The 27189-nt window shown below is 46.6% G+C and overlaps 1 protein-coding gene and 1 non-coding gene across 2 annotated transcripts in view; one reads left to right on the plus strand and one right to left on the minus strand.

The window, feature by feature from the left end:
- The window catches only part of slc24a3 (solute carrier family 24 member 3), a 633998-nt gene that overhangs the window by 28090 nt on the left and 578719 nt on the right, over positions 1-27189 (plus strand). The window contains exon 2 of the mRNA XM_072505510.1: positions 11562-11693. Within this exon, the coding sequence (XP_072361611.1) occupies positions 11562-11693 (132 nt within the window). The remainder of the gene's footprint in view (positions 1-11561; positions 11694-27189) is intronic.
- LOC140430212 (U2 spliceosomal RNA) lies at positions 16085-16278 on the minus strand. The gene has a single exon (XR_011949365.1). It is a non-coding gene; the product is annotated as a U2 spliceosomal RNA (small nuclear RNA).

Consider the following 27189-nt stretch of genomic DNA (forward strand, 5'->3'; position numbering starts at 1 on the left):
GCCTCTCGAGCATCTCGCACACCTATCCTCTACCCCAAAAAATTTACTAAGCCGTGCTCCAGTCATATGCGCCCTGTGTAGCACCTTAAATTGTATCGGGCTTAGCCTGGCACACGAGGACGATGAGTTTACCCTACGTAGGGCATCAGCCCACAGCCCCTCCTCAATCTCCTCCCCCAGTTCTTCTTCCCATTTCCCTTTCAGCTCATCTACCATGATCTCCCCCTCGTCCCTCATCTCGCTGTATATGTCCGCCACCTTACCGTCCCCCACCCATGTCTCTGAGATCACTCTATCCTGCACTTCCTGCGTCGGGAGCTGCGGGAATTCCCTCACCTGTTGCCTCGCAAAAGCCCTCAATTGCATATACCGAAATGCATTCCCTTGGGGCAACCCATACTTCTCTGTCAGCGTTCCCAGACTCGCAAACGTCCCATCTACAAATAGATCTCTTAATTGTACTACCCCAGCTCTTTGCCATGCTCCAAATCCCCCATCCATTCTCCCCGGAACAAACCTATGATTGTTTCTTATCGGGGACCGCACCGAAGCTCCCGTCCCTCCCCTATGCCGTCTCCACTGCCCCCAAATTTTCAATGTAGCCACCACCACCGGGCTTGTGGTGTATTTCTTTGGTGAGAACGGCAACGGCGCCGTCACCATTGCTTGCAGGCTAGTCCCCCTGCAGGACGCCCTCTCCAATCTCTTCCACGCCGCTCCCTCCCCTTCTCCCATCCACTTACACACCATTGAAACATTGTAGTACTCACTGAGGCTCGGTAGTGCCAGCCCCCCCTGTCCCTACTACGCTGCAAGAATCCCCGCCTCACTCTCGGGGTCTTCCCAGCCCACACAAAACTCATAATGCGCTTCTCAATTCTTTTGAAAAAAGCCTTCGTGATCACCATCGGGAGGCACTGGAACACAAAAAGGAATCTCGGGAGAACCACCATTTTAACCGCCTGCACCCTACCTGCCAATGACAGGGACACCATGTCCCATCTCTTGAAATCCTCCTCCATCTGTTCTACCAACCGTGTTAAATTAAGCCTATGTATTGTACCCCAATTCTTGGCTATCTGGATCCCCAGGTACCGGAAGTCCCTTGTTACCTTCCTCAACGGTAAATCCTCTATCTCTCTGCTCTGCTCCCCCGGATGCACCACAAATAGCTCACTTTTCCCCATGTTCAGTTTATACCCTGAAAAATCCCCAAACTCCCCAAGTATCCGCATTATCTCTGGCATCCCCTCTGCCGGGTCCGCCACATATAGCAACAAATCATCCGCATACAGAGATACCCGGTGTTCTTCTCCCCCCCTAAGTACTCCCCTCCACTTCCTGGAGCCCCTCAGTGCCATGGCCAGGGGTTCAATCGCCAGTGCAAACAATAACGGGGACAGAGGACATCCGTGCCTCGTCCCTCTATGGAGCCGAAAATAGTCAGACCCCCGTCCATTCGTGACCACGCTCGCCATCGGGGCCCTATACAGCAACTGTACCCACCTGATATACCCGTCCCCAAAGCCAAATCTCCTCAACACCTCCAACAAATAATCCCACTCCACTCTATCAAATGCTTTCTCGGCATCCATCGCCACCACTATCTCCGCTTCCCCCTCTGGTGGGGGCATCATCATTACCCCTAGCAGCCTCCGTATATTTGTATTTAGCTGTCTCCCCTTCACAAACCCAGTTTGGTCCTCATGGTCCACCCCTGGGACACAATCCTCTATCCTCATTGCCATTACCTTGGCCAGAATCTTAGCATCCACATTCAGGAGGGAAATGGGCCTGTATGACCCGCATTGCAGCGGGTCTTTTTCCTTCTTTAGGAGGAGCGATATCGTTGCCTCTGACATAGTCGGGGGCAGCTGCCCCCTTTCCCTCGCCTCATTATAGGTTCTCATCAGTAGCGGGGCCAGCAAGTCCAAATATTTCTTATAGAATTCAACTGGGAATCCGTCTGGTCCCGGGGCCTTCCCCGCCTGCATGCTTCCAATCCCTTTCACTACTTCCTCCGTCTCAATCTGTGCTCCCAGCCCCACTCTCTCCTGTTCCTCCACCTTAGGAAATTCCAGCTGATCCAGAAAGCACATCATTCTCTCCTTCCCGTCCGGGGGCTGCGCTTCATATAATCTTTCTTAAAATGCCTTGAACATTCACCAGGGATCTACTCCTCCCATCTGCACCATAAAATCCTTAAGTACCCTAGCTGCAGCCGGCCTCCTTCCGGTCCTGGAGCTTTATCTGTCCAGCCCTGGGTCCAGCACTGTATTAAAGTCTCCACCCATTACCAACTTCCCCACTTCTAGGTCTGGGATTCGTCCTAACATATGCCTCATAAAATTGGCATCATCCCAGTTCAGGGCATACACGTTCACCAATACCACCGCCTCCCCTTGCAGTTTGCCACTCACCATCATGTATCTGCCCCCACTATCCGCCACTATAGTCTTTGCCTCAAACATTACCCGCTTCCCCACTAGTATGGCTACCCCCCTGTTTTTTGCATCTAGCCCCGAATGAAACACCTGCCCCACCCATCCTTTGCGAAGTCTAACCTGGTCTGTCAGCTTCAGATGCGTCTCCTGAAGCATAACCACATCTGCCTTAAGTTTCTTTAGGTGTGCGAGTACCCGTGCCCTCTTAATCGGCCCGTTCAGCCCTCTCACATTCCACGTGATCAACCGGGTTGGGGGGCTCTTTACCACCCCCCCCTTGATGACTAGCCATCTCCTTTTTCATTCCAGCTCCTCACCCGGTTCCCACGTAGCTGTATCCCCCCCAGGCGGCGCCCCCCCGCCCCGACCCCCCCTCCCATACCAGCTCCCCCTTCTCCCCAGCAGCAGCAACCCAGTTACCCCATCCCCCCCGCTAGATCCCAAGCTAGCGTAATTGCACCCCCCATGTTACTCCCAGAAGTCAGCAAACTCTGGCCGACCTCGGCTTCCCCCCGTGACCTCGGCTCACACTGTGCGAGGCCCCCTCCTTCCTGCTTCCCTGTTCCCGCCATGATTACCATAGCGCGGGAACAAAGCCCGTGCTTCCCCTTTTGGCCCCGCCCCCAATGGCCGGCGCCCACAGCTCCTCATCCTCCCTCACCCCCTCCCCCACGACATGGGGAAGAGAGAGAAGTTACAGGGTCGCAGGTTTAACAATCTGGGAAGTCTTCTCTTCCCCCTTTCCCCCCTTCATCCCACAAATTCACCCCCCCCCCATTTTTGTCCCAAACGTTCTTTTTCTGGCCCGCTCACTCCAGCTTCTCCTCGACAATAAATGTCCACGCTTCGTCTGCCGTTTCGAAATAGTGGTGTTTCCCTAGATGTGTGACCCACAGTCTTGTCGGTTGCCACATTCCGAATTTGACCTTCCTTTTATGCAACACCGCCTTGGCCCGACTAAAGCTTGCCCTCCTTCTCGCCACCTCCGCACTCCAATCTTGATACACGCGGATCACCGCATTCTCCCACCTACTGTTCCGAGTTTTCTTGGCCCATCTGAGGACCATCTCTCTGTCCTTGTATCGGAGAAATCTCACAACTATTGCTCGAGGAATTTCTCCAGCCCTCGGTCTTCGCGCCATAACTCGATAGGCTCCCTCCACCTCCAGCGGACCCGTCGGGGCCTCCGATCCCATTAACGAATGCAGCATCGTGCTCACATATGCCCCGACGTCCGCCCCTTCTGCACCTTCGGGAAGACCAAGAATCCTTAAGTTCTTCCTCCTCGCATTGTTCTCCAGCACCTCCAGCCTTTCCACACATCTTTTGTGTTGTGCCTCGTGGATCTCCATTTTCACCACCAGGCCCTGTATGTCGTCCTCATTCTCAGCAGCCTTTGCCTTCACGACCCAAAGCTCCTGTTCCTGGGTCTTTTGCTCCTCCTTTAGCCCCTCAATCGCTTGTAATATCGGGGCCAACAGCTCCTTCTTCATCTCCTTTTTGAGTTCATCTACGCAACGCCGCAGGAACTCTTGTTGGTCAGGGCCCCATATTAAACTGCTTCCTTCCGACGCCATCTTACTTTGTGCCTGCCTTTCTGGCCGCTGCTCTTGAGGATCCACCGCAATCCGGCTACTTTCCCCTCTTTTTCTTCCGTGTCCAGGGGGGATTCCCTTCTGGATTACCGCACAGTGTTATTTGCCGTTAAAATTGCCGATGGGGCTCCTATTAAGAGCCCAAAAGTCCGTTCCACCGGGAGCTGCCGAAACGTGCGACTTAGCTGGTCATCGCCGCACCCGGAAGTCTCGAGTTAAAGAATAGTTATCAGCATGTTAATGCTATGAGGAACAAATCAATGGAAATATCTTAATATTGACTGTTTAGAATTTACATAAATTGCGTCTTTCTTTGTAAGTTTTAAAAAAATTATTCATTTAAAACACCTTTAATGAAAAATCTCAAAGACAAGGCAGAATTATTTTACCTCTAGGAGCTGAATTACCAGATTGACAGTCTCTCTATCTGTTGGCGTAAGGACTCTTTGTGAGATGTGTGTGGGGCAATTACTAGTGGCTAGGGGTTAACAGGCGAAAGAGCTTTGTTGAATTTAATTCAGATCTGCAATTGCACTCCGTAACCACAGAACGACTGTTGTGGGAAATTTAAAAGATGTCGCACTGAAGGAAGATCTTGTTGCAGAGAAAATGAATGAACTGCATTTACGTAGCAACGTAGCTCATCCACTGAATGACTTTGTGATGCAGGGTCGCTACTGTTGTCTAATCTAACATGCCAGCCAGTTAATGCACAGTGAGTTGCATCATTAAATTAATGAATGACCATAACATTTGCTGTTGGTGGTGGTGCTGGTTGTAAGTGAGATGTTGGCCAGAGCACCAATCAAAACCACCTTTCTGAATGTCATGCGATTTTTCACAGCTGCCTAAGCAAGCAAATGAGGTCTCCTCTGAGCATCTCTTCCAAATCAAACCTCTGGCAATGTAGCACTCTGCCTGTACTGCAGTGAAGCATCAGACTAGGTGTACGTGGTGAAATCCACCGTAGGGTTGAGGCTTTCCCCCTCCGAGGTAAAAGTGCTACCAACTCGGGTAAGCTTGTCACTTCAGCGAGAGCTTTACTCTGTACTTGACTCCACTATCCTTGAGCTGTGGGTGCAGACGGTGAATTAGAGAGGAAAAAAATAATTCCTCCTTTAATATCCCTCCTGTCGATGGACACAAAAAATTAAAACCTGACTTCCTACATCCCATTCTTTGTCAACCTGCAATAACCTTTTGGTCTCCCCAACGCATGGATTTCAAACTCCTCATCCTTGTTTAAAAATGCTTCCATGTTTCCCCTTAGCCACCTGCAACCCGCCTGTTCCAGCTCAAACCCCTGTTTGGCATCAGGTCCACTCCTTTTCCCGGTGCCTCAATTGTGCAAATACCTTGGTCCACCCTGGCTGCAGACTGAGAATATTTTTTGTCGTTTGCTGAAATAAATTCATCGCAGAGCAAAATCTCTGTGGATAGGATTCTGACAAGTTTACTAAAAAGAAAATGTATACACAGTATAATGGTATAACCATATAGTCTCAGCACCTCTTGTTTCTCATTATTATACATCACTCACTTTAACATAACTTGTGTTCAATAATTGGGTACAGTGTCAGAAGAGCAGTGCGGGGCGGGTAGCTTTGAGTGTGCGAGAGAAAGATAACTGGTTAGGCTGGAAAGTATTTGGGGTAATTTTGCCGAGGAATGCTATCTTTGGAATGTTGTGGTCGAGTAGTTAGACAAATGACAACAGTGGGTTGCAATCGGACTGACTGAATAAGCAGAAATGATTTTGTGTCTGTCGACAGAGAAAGTGAATGAGTCCCGACATTGGGGCAGACCAGATTGTGCACTGACTCAGCAATCCTGCTCTCCCAATTTTTATTCTCATCCAAGTCAGTGGACCTAATACCCAATGTCTAACGCGCTCTGTTTATGCAAGAAATGATTGATTGAAATAAACGTTGGGGGCTGGAACAGTGAGTAGAAAGCTAGAACAAGTGACCCAATGTGTGTTTATTACAAAGGAAGAATGGACTTGCATTTAAATATCACCTCATTTTCTGCCCATCCTCGGGCAGTTGGAAAGCACTTCCCAGCTGGAGGTGAATGCTGGCTGTGAAACTGGGATTCCACTGCAGTGGACTCTTTTATAGGAACCTTTTGACAGGCTTTTATGCCTCATCTGCGACATGACTCTTTCAACAATGCGGCACTTTACTTGGATTTTAGCCTGGATTGTGCAGAGCTGGGGCTTCAATACAGAATCTTCTGATTAACAGCCACCGCCATTGTTATGGTTGCTGCATGGTGACCTTCTTCCACCACCACCACCAAAAAAAAATGACATGTTGAATTCTGTATTTTTGTTCCCTTTGGAAGCAGGGAGGCTGACATCAGGGATGTTGGCAATTAAATCCCATGCCTGTAGCTCGGTGATGGTATCATAGGCTCGGTGATGGGATCATAGGCTCGGTGATGGGATCATAGGCTCAATTCTTGGCTGCCATTCCGTACCTTGCCCGCAAGTGTCTATTACCACTGTAGAGAAGATCCAGCAGACCACATAGTTGGATAGCGGGGAGGAGTGGGAGTGCTGCATTGTCTTTTCAGTCCCTTGTCCAGGGTTTCTGGTCCACTTCTGACAACCCAATGATTTGAAGCTGAGGTCTCGGCAACAGCAACTTGCATAACGCCTTTAACATACTAAAATGTCCCAAGGTGCTTTGCAGGAGCATAATAAAAGTGGTCGCTTTTAAGCAGTGTGTTAAAGTAGGAAAGCGAGTTAGTGGTGGAGGTGTAGGGAGGTAAATCTAAAGATTGGGGGCGCGATTCTCCACCCCCACGCCGAAGTGGCCGCGCTGTCGTGAACGCCGTTGAGGTTCACGACGGCGCGGAACGGCCCCGGTCGCGACCGATTCAGGCCCTGACAATGGGCCAGTATCAGGGCCGTGTCATCTACCCGCGCCAGGCCTTGTCGCCCGTGTAAAAGCGGCGCCGATTAGATGACGCGGCCGGCGCCGCATAACGGACGTCATCTGCGCATGCGTGGTTGCCGTCCTGTCCATATCCGCCCCGCAAGAAGATGGGGCTTGCGGGGCGGCGGAAGGAAGGAGGTCCTCCTTCAGAGATGACGGCCCGACGATCGGTGGGCACCGATCGCGGGCCACCCCACATTTAAGGTACCCCCCCGGTGCAGGATCCCCCCTCGCCCCCCCCACAGGCCGCCCCCCCAGCGTTCACGCACAGCCCACGACTGTAGCGACCAGGTGTGGATGGCGCTGGGGGGAACCCGCCGTTTTGGCCCGGCCGCTCGGCCCATCCGGGCCTCAGAATCGCGGGGGTGCCGGAGAATCGCCATTTTGGGTATCTCCAGCGATTCTCCGGCCTGCGAAACTCGACTGGCCCATTCCCGCCGCTCGGGAGAATCGCGGGAGGGCGTCGGACCGGTATCCCCGGAAATTTCGGCGGCCCAGGCGATTCTCCCAACCGGCGTGGGAGTGGAGAATCGCGCCCAGGGTACCTGAAGGAGCGGCTACAATCGGGGACACCCAAGAAGCAAGAATTAGAGGAGTGCAGATATCTTTAGGATTGTTGGGCTGGAAGAGATTACAGTGATGGTGTGCAGGAGGGTAGGTGCAACGGCATGGAAGGATTTGAAAACCAGGATGAGAATTTTACAATTGAGCGGTTCCTTAACCAGGAGGCCGTGTTAAGCCGGTGAGCCCAGGGGTATTGGCAAATATGACTTGGCGCAACTCAAGACAACAGGCAGCAGAGTCTTGGACACCCTCCAGTTGATGGAGGTTAGAGACCAATGAGGAATGCATTGTAATAGTCAAGTCTAGAGGTGACAAAGCCATGAGCAAGGGTTTTGGCAGAAGTTGAGCTGAGACAAGGGTGAACTTCGACAATGTTATAGAGGTGGAAATAAGCGGTCCGACTGATGTCATAAATGCGGTCAGAAGCTCCTCTTGGGATCAAATGTAACCTCAAGGTTGCAAACAGATTGGTTTAATCTCAAAGACACTTCCCAGCAAGTGGTTCCCATACCGGCCTCCCTGAACATGCGCCGGATTGTGGCGACTCAGGGCTTTTCACAGTAACTTAATTGAAGCCTATTGTGACAATAAGTTATTATTATTATTATTATTATTATTATTATTATTACTACTGATGGGAAAGAGTGTTTGAAACAGACACCAAAAACAATGGCTGCAATTTAACAGAAATTAAACCAAGTCCCTTGTTGGGCACGTTTATCCAGGTGTTTCCCGGCGACTGCAGCACCGATAAGAACCAGGGACTCTGTTTCGTTTCTGGGCCTCGGTGAGAAATTCCCAGCCGAGGCCACACTTAGTCCCATTTCTTGCACTAACAAGCTCTACTCATCAGTGCAGGAGTAGCACTGGATCTCTGAACCTGCCACCACTGCCTCTGTTCATGCAGCAGAAGGGCAGGTAACCCAGGGACCCAATCCTGACAGAGGCAAACTGCCACCTGGGCCTGGTAGGGGGAACTGCCAGGGTGCCCAGATCGCATCGGGGTGGCAGGATATCACCCCACCCGGAGCTCGACCACTCGGGGCCACCGTTCGCCTGGGCCCAAGAGCCAGTTAGCCTGGTCCACGTTGGTAAAAAGCGCTCGCTCGGGGACTCCCGAGGCATGGGGGTTAGATCCCACGCATTGGCATGGGGGTTAAATCCCACGCATTGGGCATCTCCGGCGAGAGCATATTCAAAAAAAAAAAAACTAACTGCACACTTAAATATGCAAATATGGATCCTGACCTCAGTGGGCTGGATCCAGATCGTGACGCCTCACAAGGAGTGACTAGACCGGGAAATCTCACAAGAGGTCTCTTGCGAAATTTACCATCCTCGTCCCAAGTTGGGCGTGGCGAGACCGGTAAATCCTGGCCAATGGCTTCAGTCTTCCCAATCTCAAAACAGACCTTGAATTATACCTGGACCTTCTTACCCAAACAATTAAGTGCCACACCAGGTGATGCCTGAACCAGTTCAGGGAAGCTCTTTAGTAAGAATGGTAAGTTAGCTTTTGGAGATGCTGTAGAGAACAGTTTGGGAACAAGAAATTCCTCGGCCATTTTCAGAGCGATAATTTAGAGTCAACCACATTGCCGTGGGTCTGGAGTCACATGTAGGCCAGACCGGGTTAACTCTTAATTGTCACTCGGAACATGGCCGAGCAAGTCACTCAGTTCAAGAGCAGTTAGAGATAGTCAACAAATGCTGGCCTAGCCAGTGACGTCCACATCCCATTAAAGAATTTTTAAAATCCTAGGACAGTGAAATTCTCCTCAGAGCCCCAGGTAATATTTATCCTAAAGTCACGTATGCAGATGATCCGATTATTTATCATAATCTTAATCCCAAGCCACTTGGTGAAGAATGACACTACTTTTGTTCCACTTCAGGACTTGATGACCATGGAAGGTGCATTCATAATGTGACAAACCGGTTGATTATCAGCCTGTGAATCCTTCAAATTGGCCTGACGGCAGTGGTAAGAATGGGAGATCTTTTTGGTCAACCATACTGCAGAAGGTCATAATTGCAGGACTTTGCCAAACATAATCATGGACCAGTCCTGTAGAAGTCCAGGATCACCAACACCCTCTTAGGGGGTGGTACCTGAAGGAGGAGGAGATTAATGTACTCATTGCAGATTTGAGCTCAAGTGTTTGGTGGAGGTAGAAAGGATGGCTGCTTCTCTATAATCAAGATCAAAGATAAGCTGAAATCATCATGTGTGCAGTTGCTCTAGCTAGTAGCTGATGTCACGAATGGAGAGGTGTGGACTCTCCCAACAGGGGTTAGCATTGCAGCCCTTACTTCTGGATACAGAAGTTAAACGTGATCTGGTCAAACTCACAACAGCTCAGAACAAAAGCTAAATCAAATGGACAAATCGTGGTGCATCAGGAAAAATCTAGTCAATATTTGTAAGTAGGCAGAGTGTAGCGTAGAATAGAACCCCTACAGTGCAGAAGGAGGCCATTCGGCCCATCAAGTCTGCACCAACCTCTGAAAGATCACACTACCTAGGCCCACTCACCCGCAATATCCCCGTAACCCCACCTAACCTGCACATCTTTGCAGTACTAACCACAGTGCCGCCCACTTTGTACTTTGGTCTTAGCACAAAGGTACTCCATGATAGTTGAAAGAAAACATGAGACGTGCTTACTGAAAGCACATTGTCGAATGAGATGGTTTGGAAGTGGCAATAGAATTGCAATGGACTGGCAATCATTGAGAGCAACAGAATATTGAAATGTATTATCGGACAAACCCGAGGTCGTTATGCTGGAATTCTAGGTTGCGCCTTGAATAATAATGGTTCAGTCTGGAGAATGTGACGAGAGCAACACATCCAAACCTTTGAGAAAAGCACTGTGAAAGAGATTCCAAGAGTTAGTCGACTAGAAAAGCCTTTGATTCCTGAGAGAATTAGCAGCTACCTTGGAGAGGTACAATATAAGGGATTAAGCGGGGGAAAACAGGTAGAGCTGAAGCATTAATTCAAGCTTCACATTATTGCAGGCCACACAACTGGTAAAAGGCAAACTCGGGTCCAGACATCAGGAAGCATTTCCTCATGCAATGAGTAATTAAATGATTCTCCAGGTAGGGCAGTAGAGCAAGTAACTCTGGAATTATTCAACATAGGGAAAACATTTACAGTTGTGGGGAGTCCAAAACTAATGTCCATAAATATAAAACCATCTCTGATATATCCAGTAAGGAATTTGGGAGAGACCAGAGAATGGTTAGAATGTGGCATTTGTACCACAAGGAGTGGTTGATGTGAGTAAGATAGTAAGGTCAAGCGAGATAGACGCAAAGAAGAAAAGATTGGAAGGACATATTGATAAATTGATGTGAAGTAAAGTTGAAGAAAGCTCATGTGGCGCATAAACATGGACCTCTTGGCTGGTTTAGCTCACTGGGCTAAATCGCTGAGCAGACCAAGGCAGGCCAGCAGCACGGTTCAATTCCCGTACTAGCCTCCCCGAACAGGCGCCGGAATGTGGCGACTAGGGGCTTTTCACAGTAACTTCATTGAAGCCTACTCGTGACAATAAGCGATTTTCATTTCATTTCATTTTCATTTCATTTTCATAGAGCACAGAACGGCATGGACCTATTAGGCCGAATGGCCTGTTTGTGTGCTGGAAAATTCAATGTCGTGAAGCAAATAGATGCTGTGACTGGAGGTTTGGGAGAGGGACTATTGTTTTCACAGGCGGTTGAGAAAGATGGGCCGAATCAACTCTCGCATATACTTAACTTCATAATGTTTGCAACGAATCCTAGCCAAAAAAGAAGAGATTGGAATTTTTCACTTCTTCTCTCCTCTCCCATAAACACCATGAAAGTGTTGTGTCGTCTATTGCTCAACTCCTTCCGAAGAAAAGGGAGAAGATAAACTTTCAAAAATAGCCCCCACAAAAGTACTTGTTTTGTTATAATTTTTAAGAAGTTGGATGTTTATTTGCATTTTCCATTTTAACCCCTGATATTATTAATCCCAGGCTATTACGTGGTGCGTTATACTTCAGAGGTGGATGACAAGTGGATAGGCCGGAGACTGATGCAACACAGCAATGAAAACATCACGGACGCCAAAGCAACCTCGCATCAATACAAGAACTGCACTGAGCCAGGTAAGAGAAAACATTTGCTCTCTGGGGAAGAAGAGTTCTTCAGAAAATATTGGAAATGTTGTGTGGCCTTGTGCTGTTTTTGTAGAGGGAGTGACGTGGCTGCTGGCAATATGTACCGATTGTACCACATTTGGTCAACCTGTTTCGCATGGCTGTCAGCAACTCCCTTTGCTCGAAGGAGTTAACCATATACCATCTGAAAGGGATGGAAATTCTGGAGAGTTATCCTGGGCCATCCTTGTGTAGCCAAAGGCAGCTATAGGGTAACATTGGTAGAGATTTAGTGGTTTGCCTGCCCTTCCTGTAAAAAAGAAACCTGTGTGTATAAAGTGGCTGGAATGTCTGAGAGATTATGTAAGATTTTTTTTACAATGGATGAATAGCTAACGGTATTCTAGAAGACATTGGGTGTCCCTGTAAAGGAATGTACAGTAATTTGAGTATTTCAAACTGCTTTGGAAGTGATGTATTTATGAATTAATTACGTCACCCACCTTTGGCGTTATGAATGGATTGTGTTTTGCTGAGATGAACTGAAACCACAAAGCATGTACTGCAGCAGATAAAATGCAGATTTGTCATAGTAACCGATGTGCTGTCCCTGCAAAGAATAAATGGCCCCAAGAGCTGAAGGAGTCCCGTTAGTTGAAGCAGTGTCTTAAGGAATAAAGTGGCATGAAATCATCTTTTCTTCATCCTTGCTGCTCACCCTCAGAGCTGACTGTGTCAAACGAAAGTGTGCTGTGATATCAAGATGACAAAGTCCTGTGTCTGCCATTCTAATGGAGGCATTAGTTTCAATTTTTGAATATATTGGACTGGATCTTGGCTGCATCAGGGCATCTTGCACTATGCATCATTCGTTACAGCTTTTTCTTGCCCCCTTCAGCTGAAATTATAATAGGGGAGGATGGGAATTGTGGATGGTATTGTTGGGGGGGGGTGCAGGAATGTGAGTGCAGACCAGCTGTCCCCCTCAGGAATATTATACAGCTATGTGAATCACTCTTGTGTCTCCTAGCTTCTTGTAGCAATCTGTTATAAAGAAGAAACTAACCTATCTTCTGGTAGTCTCCACTGATCCATTTACTTCAACGTTGACAATGCTCCATGAAAGGTTGTAACTGAAATGTTGGGTCCCTACTTTCAAAGGACTTCTCGCCTGTTCATGGTAGCCTTCAGATTTGCCTGAATATTGCCCAAGCCAAAATGGTGTTAGAATGCATTTCACGTGCATGGACATAATACATCCTTGGCCGTGTTGCACAGTTGAGAAACTGGCACAATGTGTTCCACATTTCCCCCTTTGTATGTGTGCATTAAACTCCGTTGGAATTTCTGAGAGGCTACCTAAGATTTTGTTTGGTATTGATGAATAGCTGAACGTATTCTAGAAGACAGTGGGTGTCCCTGTAAAGGAATGTACAATCATTTGAGCATCTCAAACTGCTCTGTAGGTGCTTTGTTAATTAATTACCTCACCCGTCTTTGGCATGTGAATGGATTGTGTTTTCATGAATTAAGCTGAAAACACGAAGCATGCACTGCTTGAGTTTTGTGATCTTGCAAACGAGCAGTTTTCAATGCAAAACGATGGGCAGAAGAGACAATTTTGTCCGAGGTGCGCCAATACCTATGAGTTACTTTCTTCGAGGAAGGATTTTAGGATTTTGTAGCTGCGAGATGGAAGCGGGATCTCCGATCCATCTGGGTGTGTTTTCAGTGAGCGAGCTGCAGGAACACAAGCTAAATTGTTTATTGTAAATAAGCAGAGTTCCTCAGGATCAACTCTGCTGTAATGACTGAAGCAGTCTGATCGTTTGAGGCCCCTTTCTGTCTTTCTTTATTCTCTTTTGTTTTGGCTTGTTTTTGAAACGTCTTGTGTCTGAAGCCTCTTGGTAATGGTCAGGATGTGCTGGATACAGTTTTGCACTGGAGAAATGTGCTTGTTACAAAAAGAACCACAATAGCTCGCATATTGAGTAGTTAGCATCGCTTTTCTTCAGAAAGTTCAACTATTTTATGTTTGTGTATATTTCTGGTCATGTTATTGCTTCTTGAGCATGAAGGGTTCTGCTAGAGCCTTAGTTTTGTAGCACAGAAAGAGGCTTATAAGCACAAAAAGAGGCTCTTCAGCCCATTGTGTCTGTGCCGGCCATCAAGACAGATGCTTCTTAAATATTGAGGGTTCCCGCCTCTACCACCCTTTTCAGGCAGTGAGGTCCAGATTCCAACCACCCTCTTGGTGAAAACGTCTTTCCTCAAATCCCCTCAAAATCACTTGCTCCTTAATTTAAATCTATGCCCCTTGGTTATTGACTCCCCACTAAGGGAGAAAGTTCCTTCTATGTTCCTCCTAATTTTGGACACCTCAAACAGGTTCCCCCTCAGCCTTTTCTGAGCCCAACCAGCCTCTCCACAGCTGAAACACTCCAGCCCAGTCAACATCCCGGTGAATCTCCTCTGCACCCTCTCTAGTGCAAATACATCCTTTCTATAGTGTGGCGACCAGAGCAAGGGGATGTAGTAAGAATTTTTGTTTTCATTGGCAGGAGAGTCAGTTGTCATGGGACTCTGATTTAAAGAGATTAGAGGAAACATCTGTTACAATTACTCAAATGATCCTAGGGATGAGGACCATCAGCATTCGGAAGAATGGAGAAGCTGGGGCTGTACTCCATTGAGCAGGGGAAATTTGAGAAATTTAGTAGAAGACATTCAAAATTATGGAGGTCTTTTTTTATGAGGCAAACCTGTTTCCAATGGAAGTTGGCTTTGGTTAATGGAGGACAGATTTAAGATAGAGGAGGGAAATGAGCCAGTGGGGAGATGAGGAGAATTTGTTTTTATCACAGCAAGTTCTGATCTGGAATGTGCTCTCTGAAAGAGTGAAACTTCAATAATAACTTTCAAAAGGGCTTGGGTGTATAATTGAACAAGTAGCAATTGCGGGGCTGTGGGGCAAGAGTGGGCTAATGGGACTACTTGGCGTGGCTCTTTCAGAAGAGCCAACACTGACCCAATGGACTGAGTGGCTGCCTCCTGTGCAAGAAGACTGCTTCCACCAACCAAAGGCTTTGACGTCTAATATACGTTACTGGTTCCATTCATTGAGATTTCATTCCAGAGACCAGTTTACCTAAAGTGGAGCTCAGAGCTTACGAAGATGCATCTTGCAAAAATAACATAACAGGAGTTGTAAATATATATAAATCTGTTGTGAAATTGTCTTCACATTTTAATCAAAGTTGTAAACCCCAACTATTGAATGCATTGCCTGTACTTGTGATACGTTGAGATATTTGCACTCGCATGGGGTACTTTGGGTTGAGTAGCAAAATAGTTATGTTACTGGACTTTAATCCAGGGGTCTGGGTGATTGACCTGAGATCAAATCCCACTGTGGCATTTAAAATTCAGCTAGTTAAGCAAATATGCAATAAGCCAGTATATGTTAATTCCAATTCTCTTCACACACTTAAGTGGTGCACTCAGGCAGACCCTCATCCGTTCCCATAGCTAGTTATTTGCAGAACAGGTTGCCAGTCTATCACCAGGGCCTTATAGCTTGAGGGGTGCCACTCCGCATGAAGCATGGCTGACCAGGAGTCTTTCCCGCTCTTATCGCCAACCATTGGCATGTTGGAGGGTTGACGCACTTAACCTGTTTGGCCGCATTATGAACGCATCTTCCTTAGCCATCAAATCCTGGGGTGGGACTCAAACCCAGAGATTCTGGCTCAGATGCAGGATTGCTACCCACTGCGCCACAAGGCCTCCTGTGTCAGTTAATGGTGATCATGAAGTTGTCCTACACTAGTTCAACTAATGTAGTTGAGTGAACGGAAATCTGCCCCTCTTTAATAGTCTGGCTTTTTTTTTTTGTAACTCCAGATCCACAGCAATGTGACTGACCCTCAACTACCCTCTGACATGGCCTATTAAGCCACTCGATTGTGTCAAAAACCGTGACGAGAAATGATAATTCCCATGCACTGCAGCAGCTTAAGAAGGCAGCGCAATTAGGGATGGACAGAAAGTGCTGGCCTCTCCTGTGATGGCCATGAATCACATTAATGAATAAAATAAAAATCAACAGCGACACATGAAATCTGCCCATGAAAACAATTCAGGACAAAAGTAGAATTCTAAATTCTGGGCTTCAATATTTGTCTTCTTTAGTTCAGTGTGTTGCTAATTGTGTTTCTCTTAATTTGGCTTGAAGATGGCGGCCAATATGGTCACCTTCCTTAATTCTAATTACGTTTGCTCTAGAGTCGCCAGGTATCTCTTGATACCGCCACAAGGTTCAAAACCGAATACTGATCAAAGACTCGATACACCAGTTAGTAAGTTCAAACACAATGCTCATTTAAAAAAAAAAAAATGTATTCCTTTTCTGAGTTACCAAGCCAGGGCTCAGAGTGTGGGCCAGGGGCGAACCCCTTATCCAGCTCCTCGCCTGCTCCAAAAAACTAATTCAAATTGAATCCAATTCATGGTCCCCACAAGAGAGACATACCAGATCTGAACCAAAGGCTCAATCTACAGACACTTGATCTTAGCCAAAAGGCCGAGAAGCGATCTCGATGCTCATTTATTTACACACACAGTCAAATATACTCATGCATAAAACTCTACAAACTAAACTATCACTACTGCTAAAAGCCTATACTTAGCTTCGGGCACCCACTCAGTCAGAGGAACAATGGCCGTTGTTCGGTTCTGAGGTTGCTGGGATCGGGTTGGTACAGGATAACAGCTAGGAGCGTCTGTCTCGTAGCGTACGTTGACCTTGGACTTACTTGTTCTGATGTTGCTGTTGGGCAAGTCTCTCCTTGGTGAGAGCCGGGCCGCAAGAGAGCGATTCTCTTTGGGGGATTCTTCTTATACCCAAAAGGGGCTTTGCGCGCTTTTGGGCGGGCCTTGAACTTGGCTCCAATTAATTGGGCCATTTCCCAATCGTTCTTATCGATTTCCTCCAATAGAGGGGTGGGTGCCCTGATTGCTGGGCATGCCCTAGGTGGCCGTTGGCCTGCTTTGTTCTGGTCTCCTCTGGCGCTGGGGTGTCTGTCGTGGTATTGTTTGCTTAAATGTTACATTTTTGTTCCTGGGAATGGCTCATTAGTATGGAAATGGTTTGCAGCATCGGTCTACTCTGGGAGCTATGGCTCCAATCAACAGACAAACCTTGCACCTGCTTGCTTTCTTAGTATTGTCTATTTTCCCTGCAATCTTTGCAAAGTGTCCATTTTGTAATCGGGAAGTGGCCATCCCAGATGGCTACAAGTGATATGACCTCGCTCCCGTAAATGGTCTGAAGATCTTAACTTTCGGGAGTTGACTTACACAATGGTGTAATTGGTGAGTAACAGTCACATTTGAAGCGGATGTTCATGTATTTCATAGTGTCCAGTCTCAATCTTCCCCAAAGCAGAGAGATAAAACACCGGTAAACGTTAAGAAAAAACAGTAAAAATGGGATTCCGTGAGTTTAATCTCTACAACATGTATTTACGCAATGATATTAAATAATAAAGTTCCTTGACTCCCCACAACAGTCGATCATCAGCCATGACTCGAGAGATTTCTGACTGCACACACCAGCATTTCTGGTGTCCTATCGCCGTTTTTAGCATCATGACAGCAGTAAACAAGGCTTCAAAATCTTTCTGATGACTTTTTTCTGCTGCTATCTTGTCCCTGTCTATGCCGTGGTGCCAAGGTGACCTGCCCTATGAGATGGGGTGCGGTGGGCTTGAGGACCTCTCAACAGGTAAGTTGGGGTGTTGAGGGGATCCGGGGGTGGCGTTGGAAAATCGATAGATCGGGGTATCGAGATCTTTTCCTGCACTGGGAAGCGGACCTCCTTAGCATATGAAATGAAGGTACGTGCCTTCCCCGCTGAGGTCCGATTAAAAATAACGTCCCATTCGATAGCTGGGTCATTCCGAGCGCTATGAGCGGCGGGAAAACCCTGCTAAAACTGCCCTCTACGGGTCTCTGTTTTTTTTTTTGTTAAATCGTGCCCATTGATTTCACTGAACTTCTTTAAAAATAATGTGCGTACAAAAACCCAATATTTAAAATAACTCTTCTTCAAAATTCTTTCTGAATGAAAAGTCTTCGAAAACATTTTTTGATATTCATTCATGGGATGTGGGCATTGCTGACAAGGCCAGCGGTGGTTAACCATCCCTAGTTGTCTTTGAACTGAGTGGTTTCTTCAGAGGGCCATTTAAGAATCAACCATATTTCTGTGGGTCTGGAGTCACGTGTAGGCCAGACGAGATCAGGATGGCAAATTTCCTTCCCTAAAGGACATTAGAGAACCTGTTGCTTTTTTAAAAAAAAAAATGATTCTCGGTTATTTTGTTGTCACGATTACTGACGATCACTTTCAATTCTGGATTTTATTTATTAATTGAATTTAAATTCAACCAGCTAGCGTGGTGGGATTTGAAGCCATGTCCCCAGAGTATCAGCCTGGGTCTGCGGATTGCTCGACCCAGTGACATTGCCACTGCACTATAAGACTATCTATTGAAACAATAGGGGAAAGGAGAGCAGAGAATTTTAGTTCCAGATAGTTCCTTAAGTTTAAAAAAGAATCTCTTTGACTGCCTCCCTGGACAAATGCCCTGCCTAGTGTGGAGCAGTCATACAGTGGAGTAGAGCCCTGAGCCTGCTGGTCTTGGCTGGGTCAGTGGTAGAGATGTTGCAACTGGCCTCAGGATCCCCACAAGAAATAGCGAGGCATCTGGATGGAAATTGTCCCATTGGACAGACGCAGCATGGGTTCATAAAGGGCAGGTCGTGCCTAACTAATTTAGTGGAATTTTGTGAGGACATTAACAGTGCGGTAGATAACGGGGAGCCAATGGATGTGGTATATCTGGATTTCCAGAAAGCCTTTGACAAGGTGCCACACAAAAGGTTGTTGCATAAGATAAAGATGCATGGCATTAAGGGGAAAGTAATAGCATGGATAGAGGATTGGTTAATTAATAGAAAGCAAAGAGTGGGGAATTAATGGGTGTTTCTCTGGTTGGCAATCAGTAGCTAGTGGTGTCCCTCAGGGATCCGTGTTGGGCCCACAACTGTTCACAATTTACATAGATGATTTGGAGTTGGGGACCAAGGGCAATGTGTCCAAGTTTGCAGACGACAGTAAGATAAGTGGTAAAGCAAAAAGTGCAGAGGATACTGGAAGTCTGCAGAGGGATTTGGATAGGCTAAGTGAATGGGCTAGGGTCTGGCAGATGGAATACAATGTTGACAAATGTGAGGTTATCCATTTTGGTAGGAATAACAGCAAAAGGGATTATTATTTAAATGATAAAATATTAAAACATGCGGCTGTGCAGAGAGACCTGGGTGTGCTAGTGCATGAGTCGCAAAAAGTTGGTTTTCAGGTGCAACAGGTGATTAAGAAGGCAAATGGAATTTTGTCCTTCATTGCTAGAGGGATGGAGTTTAAGACTAGGGAGGTTCTGCTGCAATTGTATAAGGTGTTAGTGAGGCCACACCTGGAGTATTGTGTTCAGTTTTGGCCTCCTTACTTGAGAAAGGACGTACTGGCACTGGAGGGTGTGCAGAGGAGATTCACTACGTTAATCCCAGAGCTGAAGGGGTTGGATTACGAGGAGAGGTTGAGTAGACTGGGACTGTACTCGTTGGAATTTAGAAGGATGAGGGGGGATCTTCTAGAAACATATAAGACTATGAAGGGAATAGATAGGATAGATGCGGGCAGGTTGTTTCCACTGGCGGGTGAAAGCAGAACTAGGGGGCATAGCCTCAAAATAAGGGGAAGTAGATTTAGGACTGAGTTTAGGAGGAACTTCTTCACCCAAAGGGTTGTGAATCTATGGAATTCCTTGCCCAGTGAAGCAGTAGAGGCTCCTTCATTAAATGTTTTTAAGATAAAGATAGATAGTTTTTTGAAGAATAAAGGGATTAAGGGTTATGGTGTTCGGGCCAGAAAGTGGAGCTGAGTCCACAAAAGATCAGCCATGATCTCATTGAATGGTGGAGCAGGCTCGAGGGGCCAGATGGCCTACTCCTGCTCCTAGTTCTTATGTTCTTATTACAAAGGGGAGTGAATTGCAGTCGGGGCGGGGGAGATAGTGATATAGCACCTAATGAATGAGTAGGCCGTTGAGGAGGCATCCAAAATGGAGTGCACAAACCACCTTCTCCTGCAATTTATTACACAGGGGATGACTACACTGAGGAAAATAAAGAAGGGGAAGGCTAAAGGAATTATCTGCATTGTATGAAAGCGAGTCGTGAAATGTAAGACAAGTACAACTGAACTTGGCATATTTTAGACAGTTTTATAATCCACCAACTTGGGCAGGAACAACACCACGTTGACTCAATGTTATTTATCTGCAGTGTAAAGGAGCTGCACAGAAATGGATAGGTCCTGTGTCACCACCATGGAAGGTGCTGTGCAAGTCAGATGTAATGTAGTCTAATCTTGCCGGAATCAGCAATTGTTCATCGTTCTGTTTTGCTATCTGAGCGATGACATTACAAATGTGTAGCCCTTCCTAGTTTAATAGTCCGAGCCCTTAAAAGATCATCCTAGTTTATGGAGTCAGAAAGTGGCCCATTTGGAAAAGGGGCTCCTGTAATTTTGATGGGCAATTGCAATTCAATTTTTTTCTTCAGTTCTTATTTTTAGATCTTTACATCTGGGTCAGGAAATTGCGACCTCAAAACAAGAGAGCTGATCTTGAAACCAGCGTGACAAGTTCCTTCTAATCATGCATTGTTTATTAGTGGTTACCAGTTAAACAGTGTTCCAGTTCCGGGTAAGAGTGCGCTTTCCCCACCATCCCCTTAAAAGCAGTGATGAATGGTCTTGGTCGTTCAACAGACACCAGTTGCCCTAGGAGACCGTGTGTAAAAGCAAAGTGTTGTGAATTAATATTCATAATGAAAGGTCAAAGCAGATGTTTTAAGTTGAATTTAGCAAAAAAACAAATACCAAAGTGGGAAGCGCGAGTGGTGCACCCTACAGGACTGACGAGTTAAACGTGCTTCAAAATGTTTCTTGATGACATGTTTGTCCAGGGTGGGCAAGGTAAAAGCAAAGTGGTCCGGTTGTCAAAACGAGTGTACTTCTGAATTGCAACTCATTTCTGAAATGCTACTTACTGTCACTTCTAAAACCTGAAGCATTCATTTACTCCAGCAACAATGACTGCCCTTCGAAAGAGCTTCATCGGTTCAACAAACGCTTTGGGACTTGCTGATCTTGTGAAAGGTGCTATAAAAATGCCAATTATTGCTCTCTAGTTGTATTCCTTCTTGACTCTCATACCGGGGGGGGGGGGGGGGGGGGGTGCAGCAATGCGGTGCAGTGGTATTATCACTGGTCTAGTATTCCGGTAAAGCTCTGGAGACCTGGGTTCGGATTCCACCACATTTGATGCTGATTGAATTCCATAAAAATCTGGACTCAATATATTGTCTAGTTGTTGTAAAAGCCCATCTGATTCACTAATGTCTTTAGGGAACATTTCCTTCCTTTGGGGAAGTAAAGAGGTCATCCTTATCTGGCCTACATGTGACACCGGCAATGTGGTTGACTCTTAGCTGTCTTCTGGAATGGACCAAGCAGGGCAATTAGCGATAGGCAGCAAATGCTCTCCCAGCCAGAGATGCCCACATCCCATGAATGAATAAAGACAAATGATATCAGTCCTGAGGAATGAACTTACTAATTTTGAATCGCCGAGTGTCTACATTAAATATTGAATCATATAGCACAGAAGGAAGTGAACCTGTGCTGTCCTTATGGTCCCACTCCGCTGCTCTTTCTCCACTGACAGAAGCTTAAGTAATTCCATAAAATAGAATCCCTACAGTGCAGAAGGAGGTCATTCGGCCCATCAAGTCTGCACCGGCCGTCTGAAAGAGCACCCTGCCCAACCTGCATAGCGTTGTACATCAAGGGACAATTTAGTACTGTCAATCCACCTAACCTGCACATCTTTGGACTGTGGGAGGAAACCGGAGCACCCGGAGGAAAACCACTCAAACACTGGGAGGAAGTGCAAACTCCACACAGACAGTCACCTGAGGTTGGAATTGAACCCGGGTTGCTGGAGCTGTGAGGCAGCAGTGCTAACCACTGTGCCACCATGCTGCCCAATAGCACCTTTCACCATCACTGGGCATCTCAAATCACTTTACAGCCAATGAAGTACAGTCACTGTTCTGGCTTTGGTAACTGTCCGATCTGCCCACTGCAGGCTTGGCACAAACAGCACTGTGAGCATGGTAGCACAGTGGTTAGCACTGTTGCTTCACAGCGCCAGGGAACGGGTTTGATTCCCAGCTTGGATCACTGTTTGTGCAGAGTCTGCACATTCTCCCCGTTTTGCATGGGTTTCCTCCGGGTGCTCCGGTTTCCGGCTTGTTAGGTGAATTGGACATTCTGAATTCTCCCTCAGTGTACCCGAACAGGTGTCGGAGTGTGGCGACTAGAGGATTTTCAAAGTAACTTCATTGCAGTGTTAATGTAAACCTACTGGTGACACAAATAAAGATTATTATTATTATTATTACAACATCTGGTTTTGTTGTGTTCATTGAGGGATGGGTATTGGTCAGGGTACTAATGAGAGTGCCCCAGCTCCCCTTCGAAATAGTGATCATGAGATCTTTTGTATGCCCTTCGGGAGGGCAGATGGGGCCACGGTTAATGTTTTCATCTGAAAGACGGCACCTCCGACAGGGCAGCACTCTCTCAGTACTGTTACTAGAGTGTCGGTCTAGATTATTGTGCTCAAGTCGTGGAATGGGACCTGAACCAACAAGCCACTGACTCCGTGATGATAGAGTGCTACTCACAGCCATGGCTGCCACCAGCAATGATAGAAGTAGTGCAGTTATTGGTGTGTTAGCTGCAATTTAGGTCGAACACCATCCCAGAGTCTCCACTATTTTTATTTTTGACTTGCCCACGAGCTCACTTGGTTCTACGTTGGCTGATAACATCCCTTTCCCTCGTTTAATTTGCACACCGTTAGTTCTTGATGACAAATTCCTCTCGTTTCAGCATGGCATGTTTGTTGCTATTGAAAATAAATAATTTTATAAACTCAGAAGTTTCGCACCCAAATCTTCAATCTTTGTTCTCCTATTGATCAGGATGGGAGAGAACTCCCATGTTCCTCTTTAAAATAATGCCCTGGGCACGGTAGCGCAGTGGTTAGCACTGTTGCTTCACAGCACCAGGGTCCCAGGTTCAAATCCCGGTTTGGGTCACTGCAAGTGCGGAGTCTGCACGTTCTTCCCGTGTCTGCGTGGGTTTCTTCCGGGATCTCCGGTTTCCTCCCACAAGTCCTGAAAAATGTGCTTGTTAGGTGAATTGGACATTCTGAATTTTCCCTTGGTGTACCCGAACAGGTGCTGGAGTGTGGCGACAAGGAGATTTTCACAGTAACTTCATTGCAGTGTCAATGTGAGCCTACTTGTGACAATAATAAAGATTATTATTATTTCTATCCACCTGGAAGGGCGTGGTTTAATGTCTCATCTGAAAGACAACACCCATGTCAGTGCAGCTCTCCCTCAGTATTGCAGTGGAGTGTCGGCCTAACTGCTGTGCTCTTTTTTTCTGTGAGGTACCTTACCTATCACTTTATTATCTTACAGCATTGCCTTAGTTGTGGTAATGTGGCAGACCCACATATGCTTTACTTATCCTGGGCTGGTTGCACGGACATAGACAGTCCCCCCTGGTACCTTGTCCATGTGGCTATTCTGATATGTGAGTTTGAAAATGAGTGACATTTGACACTTGGGTCATGATTAGTTCCCACTGTGTTAAATCCCCAAGCTCACCTGGTATTTGCATGTGTGCAGGTATAACTAGAGTGAAAATTGTCTGCTTTCCGCTACCCTTGCCTCAGATGTGGGCCTGAATTTTCATCCTCGAGGTGGACAGCGCGAGTCGGGGAAATTCCAAGCTCAGCCCACCCATCTTGGGAGAAAGTTTACCGGCAGCCGCAAGGGTTGCTGGGTGGAGAGGAGGGCTTTGGGATTTTGTCCCTGTTCAAATTAAAACACAGGCTCTGCAATCCTTACCCCTCTCACTCCCTCATTTCCCACACACGCCCCATCCTTGCCACCTCATGACAACCGCCCCCTCCCCCACCCACCTTGAGAGCACAGACATCCATTACTCTTTTGTTAACACCTACACCCCAGAGAAAATATTATTTGATTGACTGCTCTGGCTCTCTGATCTTTTACTATGATTATTTACACAAGGTTAACTTGTCTCAAGGACTTGTGTTTGTTTGTTCCTGATACTTTAAAGCCTCTGGATGATTGAAACTGTTATTGTATTCTAGTGCAATAATATTTTTGTCCACATAGTCGAAAGCTGTGCATGACATGCATTTTTACACAGCCTCCTTTCATTATAGCATTCATTGATTCTATCGTGAGTCATTGGGCATGGAGGTGCCATAGCTTGGCAATGGGAGTAGGATGAGCCATAGGGTGTGGTTACAAAGAACAAAGAAAATTACAGCACAGGAACAGGCCCTTCGGCCCTCCCAGCCTGCGCCAATCCAGATCCTTTATCTAAACCTGTCTTCTATTTTCCAAGGATCTACTTCCCTCTGTTCCCCGCCCGTTCATATATCTGTCTAGATGCATCTTAAATGATGCTATCGTGCTCCGCTGGCAAAGCGTTCCAGGCACCCACCACCCTCTGCGTAAAAGACTTTCCACGCACATCTCCCTTAAACTTTCCCCCTCTCACCTTGAAATCGTGACCCCTTGTAATTGACACCCTCACTCTTGAAAAAAGCTTGTTGCTATCCACCCTGTCCATACCTCTCATAATTTTGGAGACCTCAATCAGATCCCCCCTCAACCTCCGTCTTTCCAACAAAAACAATCCTAATCTACTCAACCTTTCTTCATAGCTAGCACCCTCCATACCAGGCAACATCCTGGTGAACCTCCTCTGCACCCTCTCTTAAAGCATCCACATCCTTCTGGTAATGTGGCGACCAGAACTGCACACAGTATTCCAAATGTGGCCTAACCAAAGTCCTATACAACTGTAACATGACCTGCCGACTCTTGTACTCAAATACCCCTTCCGATGAAGGCAAGCATGCTGTATGCCTTCTTGACCACTCTATCGACCTGCGATGCCACCTTCAGGATACAATGGACCTGAACTCCCAGATCTCTCTGTACATCAATTTTCCCCAGGACTCTTCCATTGACCATATAGTCCACTCTTGAATTAGATCTTCCAAAATGCATCACCTCGCATTTGCCCGGATTGAACTCCATCTGCCATTTCTCTGCCCAACTCTCCAATCTATCTATATTTTGCAGTATTCTCTGACAGTCCTCCTCGCTATCTGCAACTCCACCAATCTTAGTATCATCTGCAAACTTGCTAATCAGACCATCTATACCTTCATCCAGATCATTTATGTATATCACAAACAACAGTGGTCCGAGCACGGATCCCTGTGGAACACCACTAGTCACCTTTCTCCATTTTGAGACACTCCCTTCCACCACTACTCTGTCTCCTGTTGCCCAGCCAGTTCTTTATCCATCCAGCTAGTACACCCTGAACCCCATACGACTTCACTTTTACCATCAACCTGCCATGGGAAACTTTATCAAACGCCTTACTGAAGTCCATGTATATGACATCTACAGCCCTGCCCTCATCAATTAATGTTGTCACTCCCTCAAAGAATTCTATTAGGATTGTAAGACATGACCTTCCCTGCACAAAACCATGCTGCCTATCACTGATAAGTATATTTTCTTCCAAATGTGAGTAGATCCTATCCCTCAGTATCTTCTCCAACAGTTTGCCTACCACTGACATCAAGCTCACAGGTCTATAATTCCCTGGATTATCCCTGCTACCCTTCTCAAACAAAGGGACAACATTAGCAATTCTCCAGTCCTCCGGGACCTCACCCGTGCTCAAGGATGTTGCAAAGATATCTGTTAAGGCCCCAGCTATTTTGTCTCTCGCTTCCCTCAGTAACTTGGGATAGATCCCATCCGGACCTGGGGACTTGTCCACCTTAATGCCTTTTAGAATACCAAAAACTTCCCCCTTCCTTATGCTGACTTGACCTAGAGTATTTAAATATCCATCCCTAGCCTCAACATCTGTCATGTCCCTCTCCTTTGTGAATACCGATGCAAAGTACTCATTAAGAATCTCACCCGTTTCCTCTGACTCCACGCATAAATTCCCTCTTGGTTGGAGGGGGATAGCCTGACATAGGGGAACGAGAGACCAAAGAGGGATGAGTGGAGGGGAATACCTTGCCTTTGAAAAAAATCCCCTCATGCATGATGCTTCTGAGGGGCCATGAACCGTGACTCTTTAAAAATCTATGCCGACTCCATAAAAAATGTGGAGGAATAGGACATGCCTATCTCCGCAATCCAGCTAGGTTGGCAGTGCCAGATGAACCAGGCCATCCCTCGGCATTCCCGAGTCACCCCAACTTTGTGAAAATAATTCAGCCCAATGGGGGCAAATTGCATCACCCAGAAAATTGCACCTTCCCCAGACTAATCAGTCAACTTGGGGAAGCCCTTAGCCTGTGTACATGATGTGGTATATTTACTTATCACTCACTGGAACCATCTCCGTGTGTTTAACATGTACAGCAGGTGGTTTAGTTCTCTTATACTATGAAGTCTTTGCAAGTTTAGAAGGTTGGAGCTTATCCAGCAATGAAGAGCTTGGCATGTAGTTTCCTGTTAATCACTTGTATAATTTATGATGGCAACTGATGCCGATGGTTTTGGGGTTCATATTTGTGAACAATGTGTGGCCCTTCTGAGGCCTACTTATTCAGGATGCATATACGTAGCATTGCACTAATTTTGCTTCCCCTGTACAGTTTTACTCTACACATGATGTGAATTTATTCTGGGGAAAAAAAAAAGGATTGTTGCCAATCTGCTGGCTGTGTTTTCAATGTGATAAAGATTCGCTAAGTCTTAATAGTAGAAGTGTTGCTGGAAACCTGCAGTTACCTCAGGTTTAAAAGGAGCTTTTTTTCCTGCTCCGGAAATGCTGTTCCTTTGAATTTGGGCTTGGGGGTGATATTTGTACTTTTTTTTTCTTCTTCCCTCTTGTCCTGACCCATGCTGGGAGCAACTGTACTTCTGCTGGTTGATCCTAACATGTTCAACGACCCTCCGTTGCGGGCTTTCATTTTAAATATCACGGCCCTTGAGAAATGAAGCCATTCTGGTAGTGTGCACGAGAATGAATCTGCTGTTGGATCCTCCGGGAGTGCAGCATTGACTGTCAGGAGAAACCACGTAAAAAATAGGATCTGTAGCCAAGAAGAGGCCTTGGGAAAGTGGTGAACCACCTCTTTAGTCCATCTGGTGTAGGTACACCCACAGTGCAGTTAGGGAGAGAGTTGCAGGATTTTGACCCAGTGACAGTGAAAGA

Source organism: Scyliorhinus torazame, chromosome 1, assembly GCF_047496885.1.
Source record: "Scyliorhinus torazame isolate Kashiwa2021f chromosome 1, sScyTor2.1, whole genome shotgun sequence".
In the NCBI taxonomy this organism is placed as follows: Eukaryota; Metazoa; Chordata; class Chondrichthyes; order Carcharhiniformes; family Scyliorhinidae; genus Scyliorhinus; species Scyliorhinus torazame.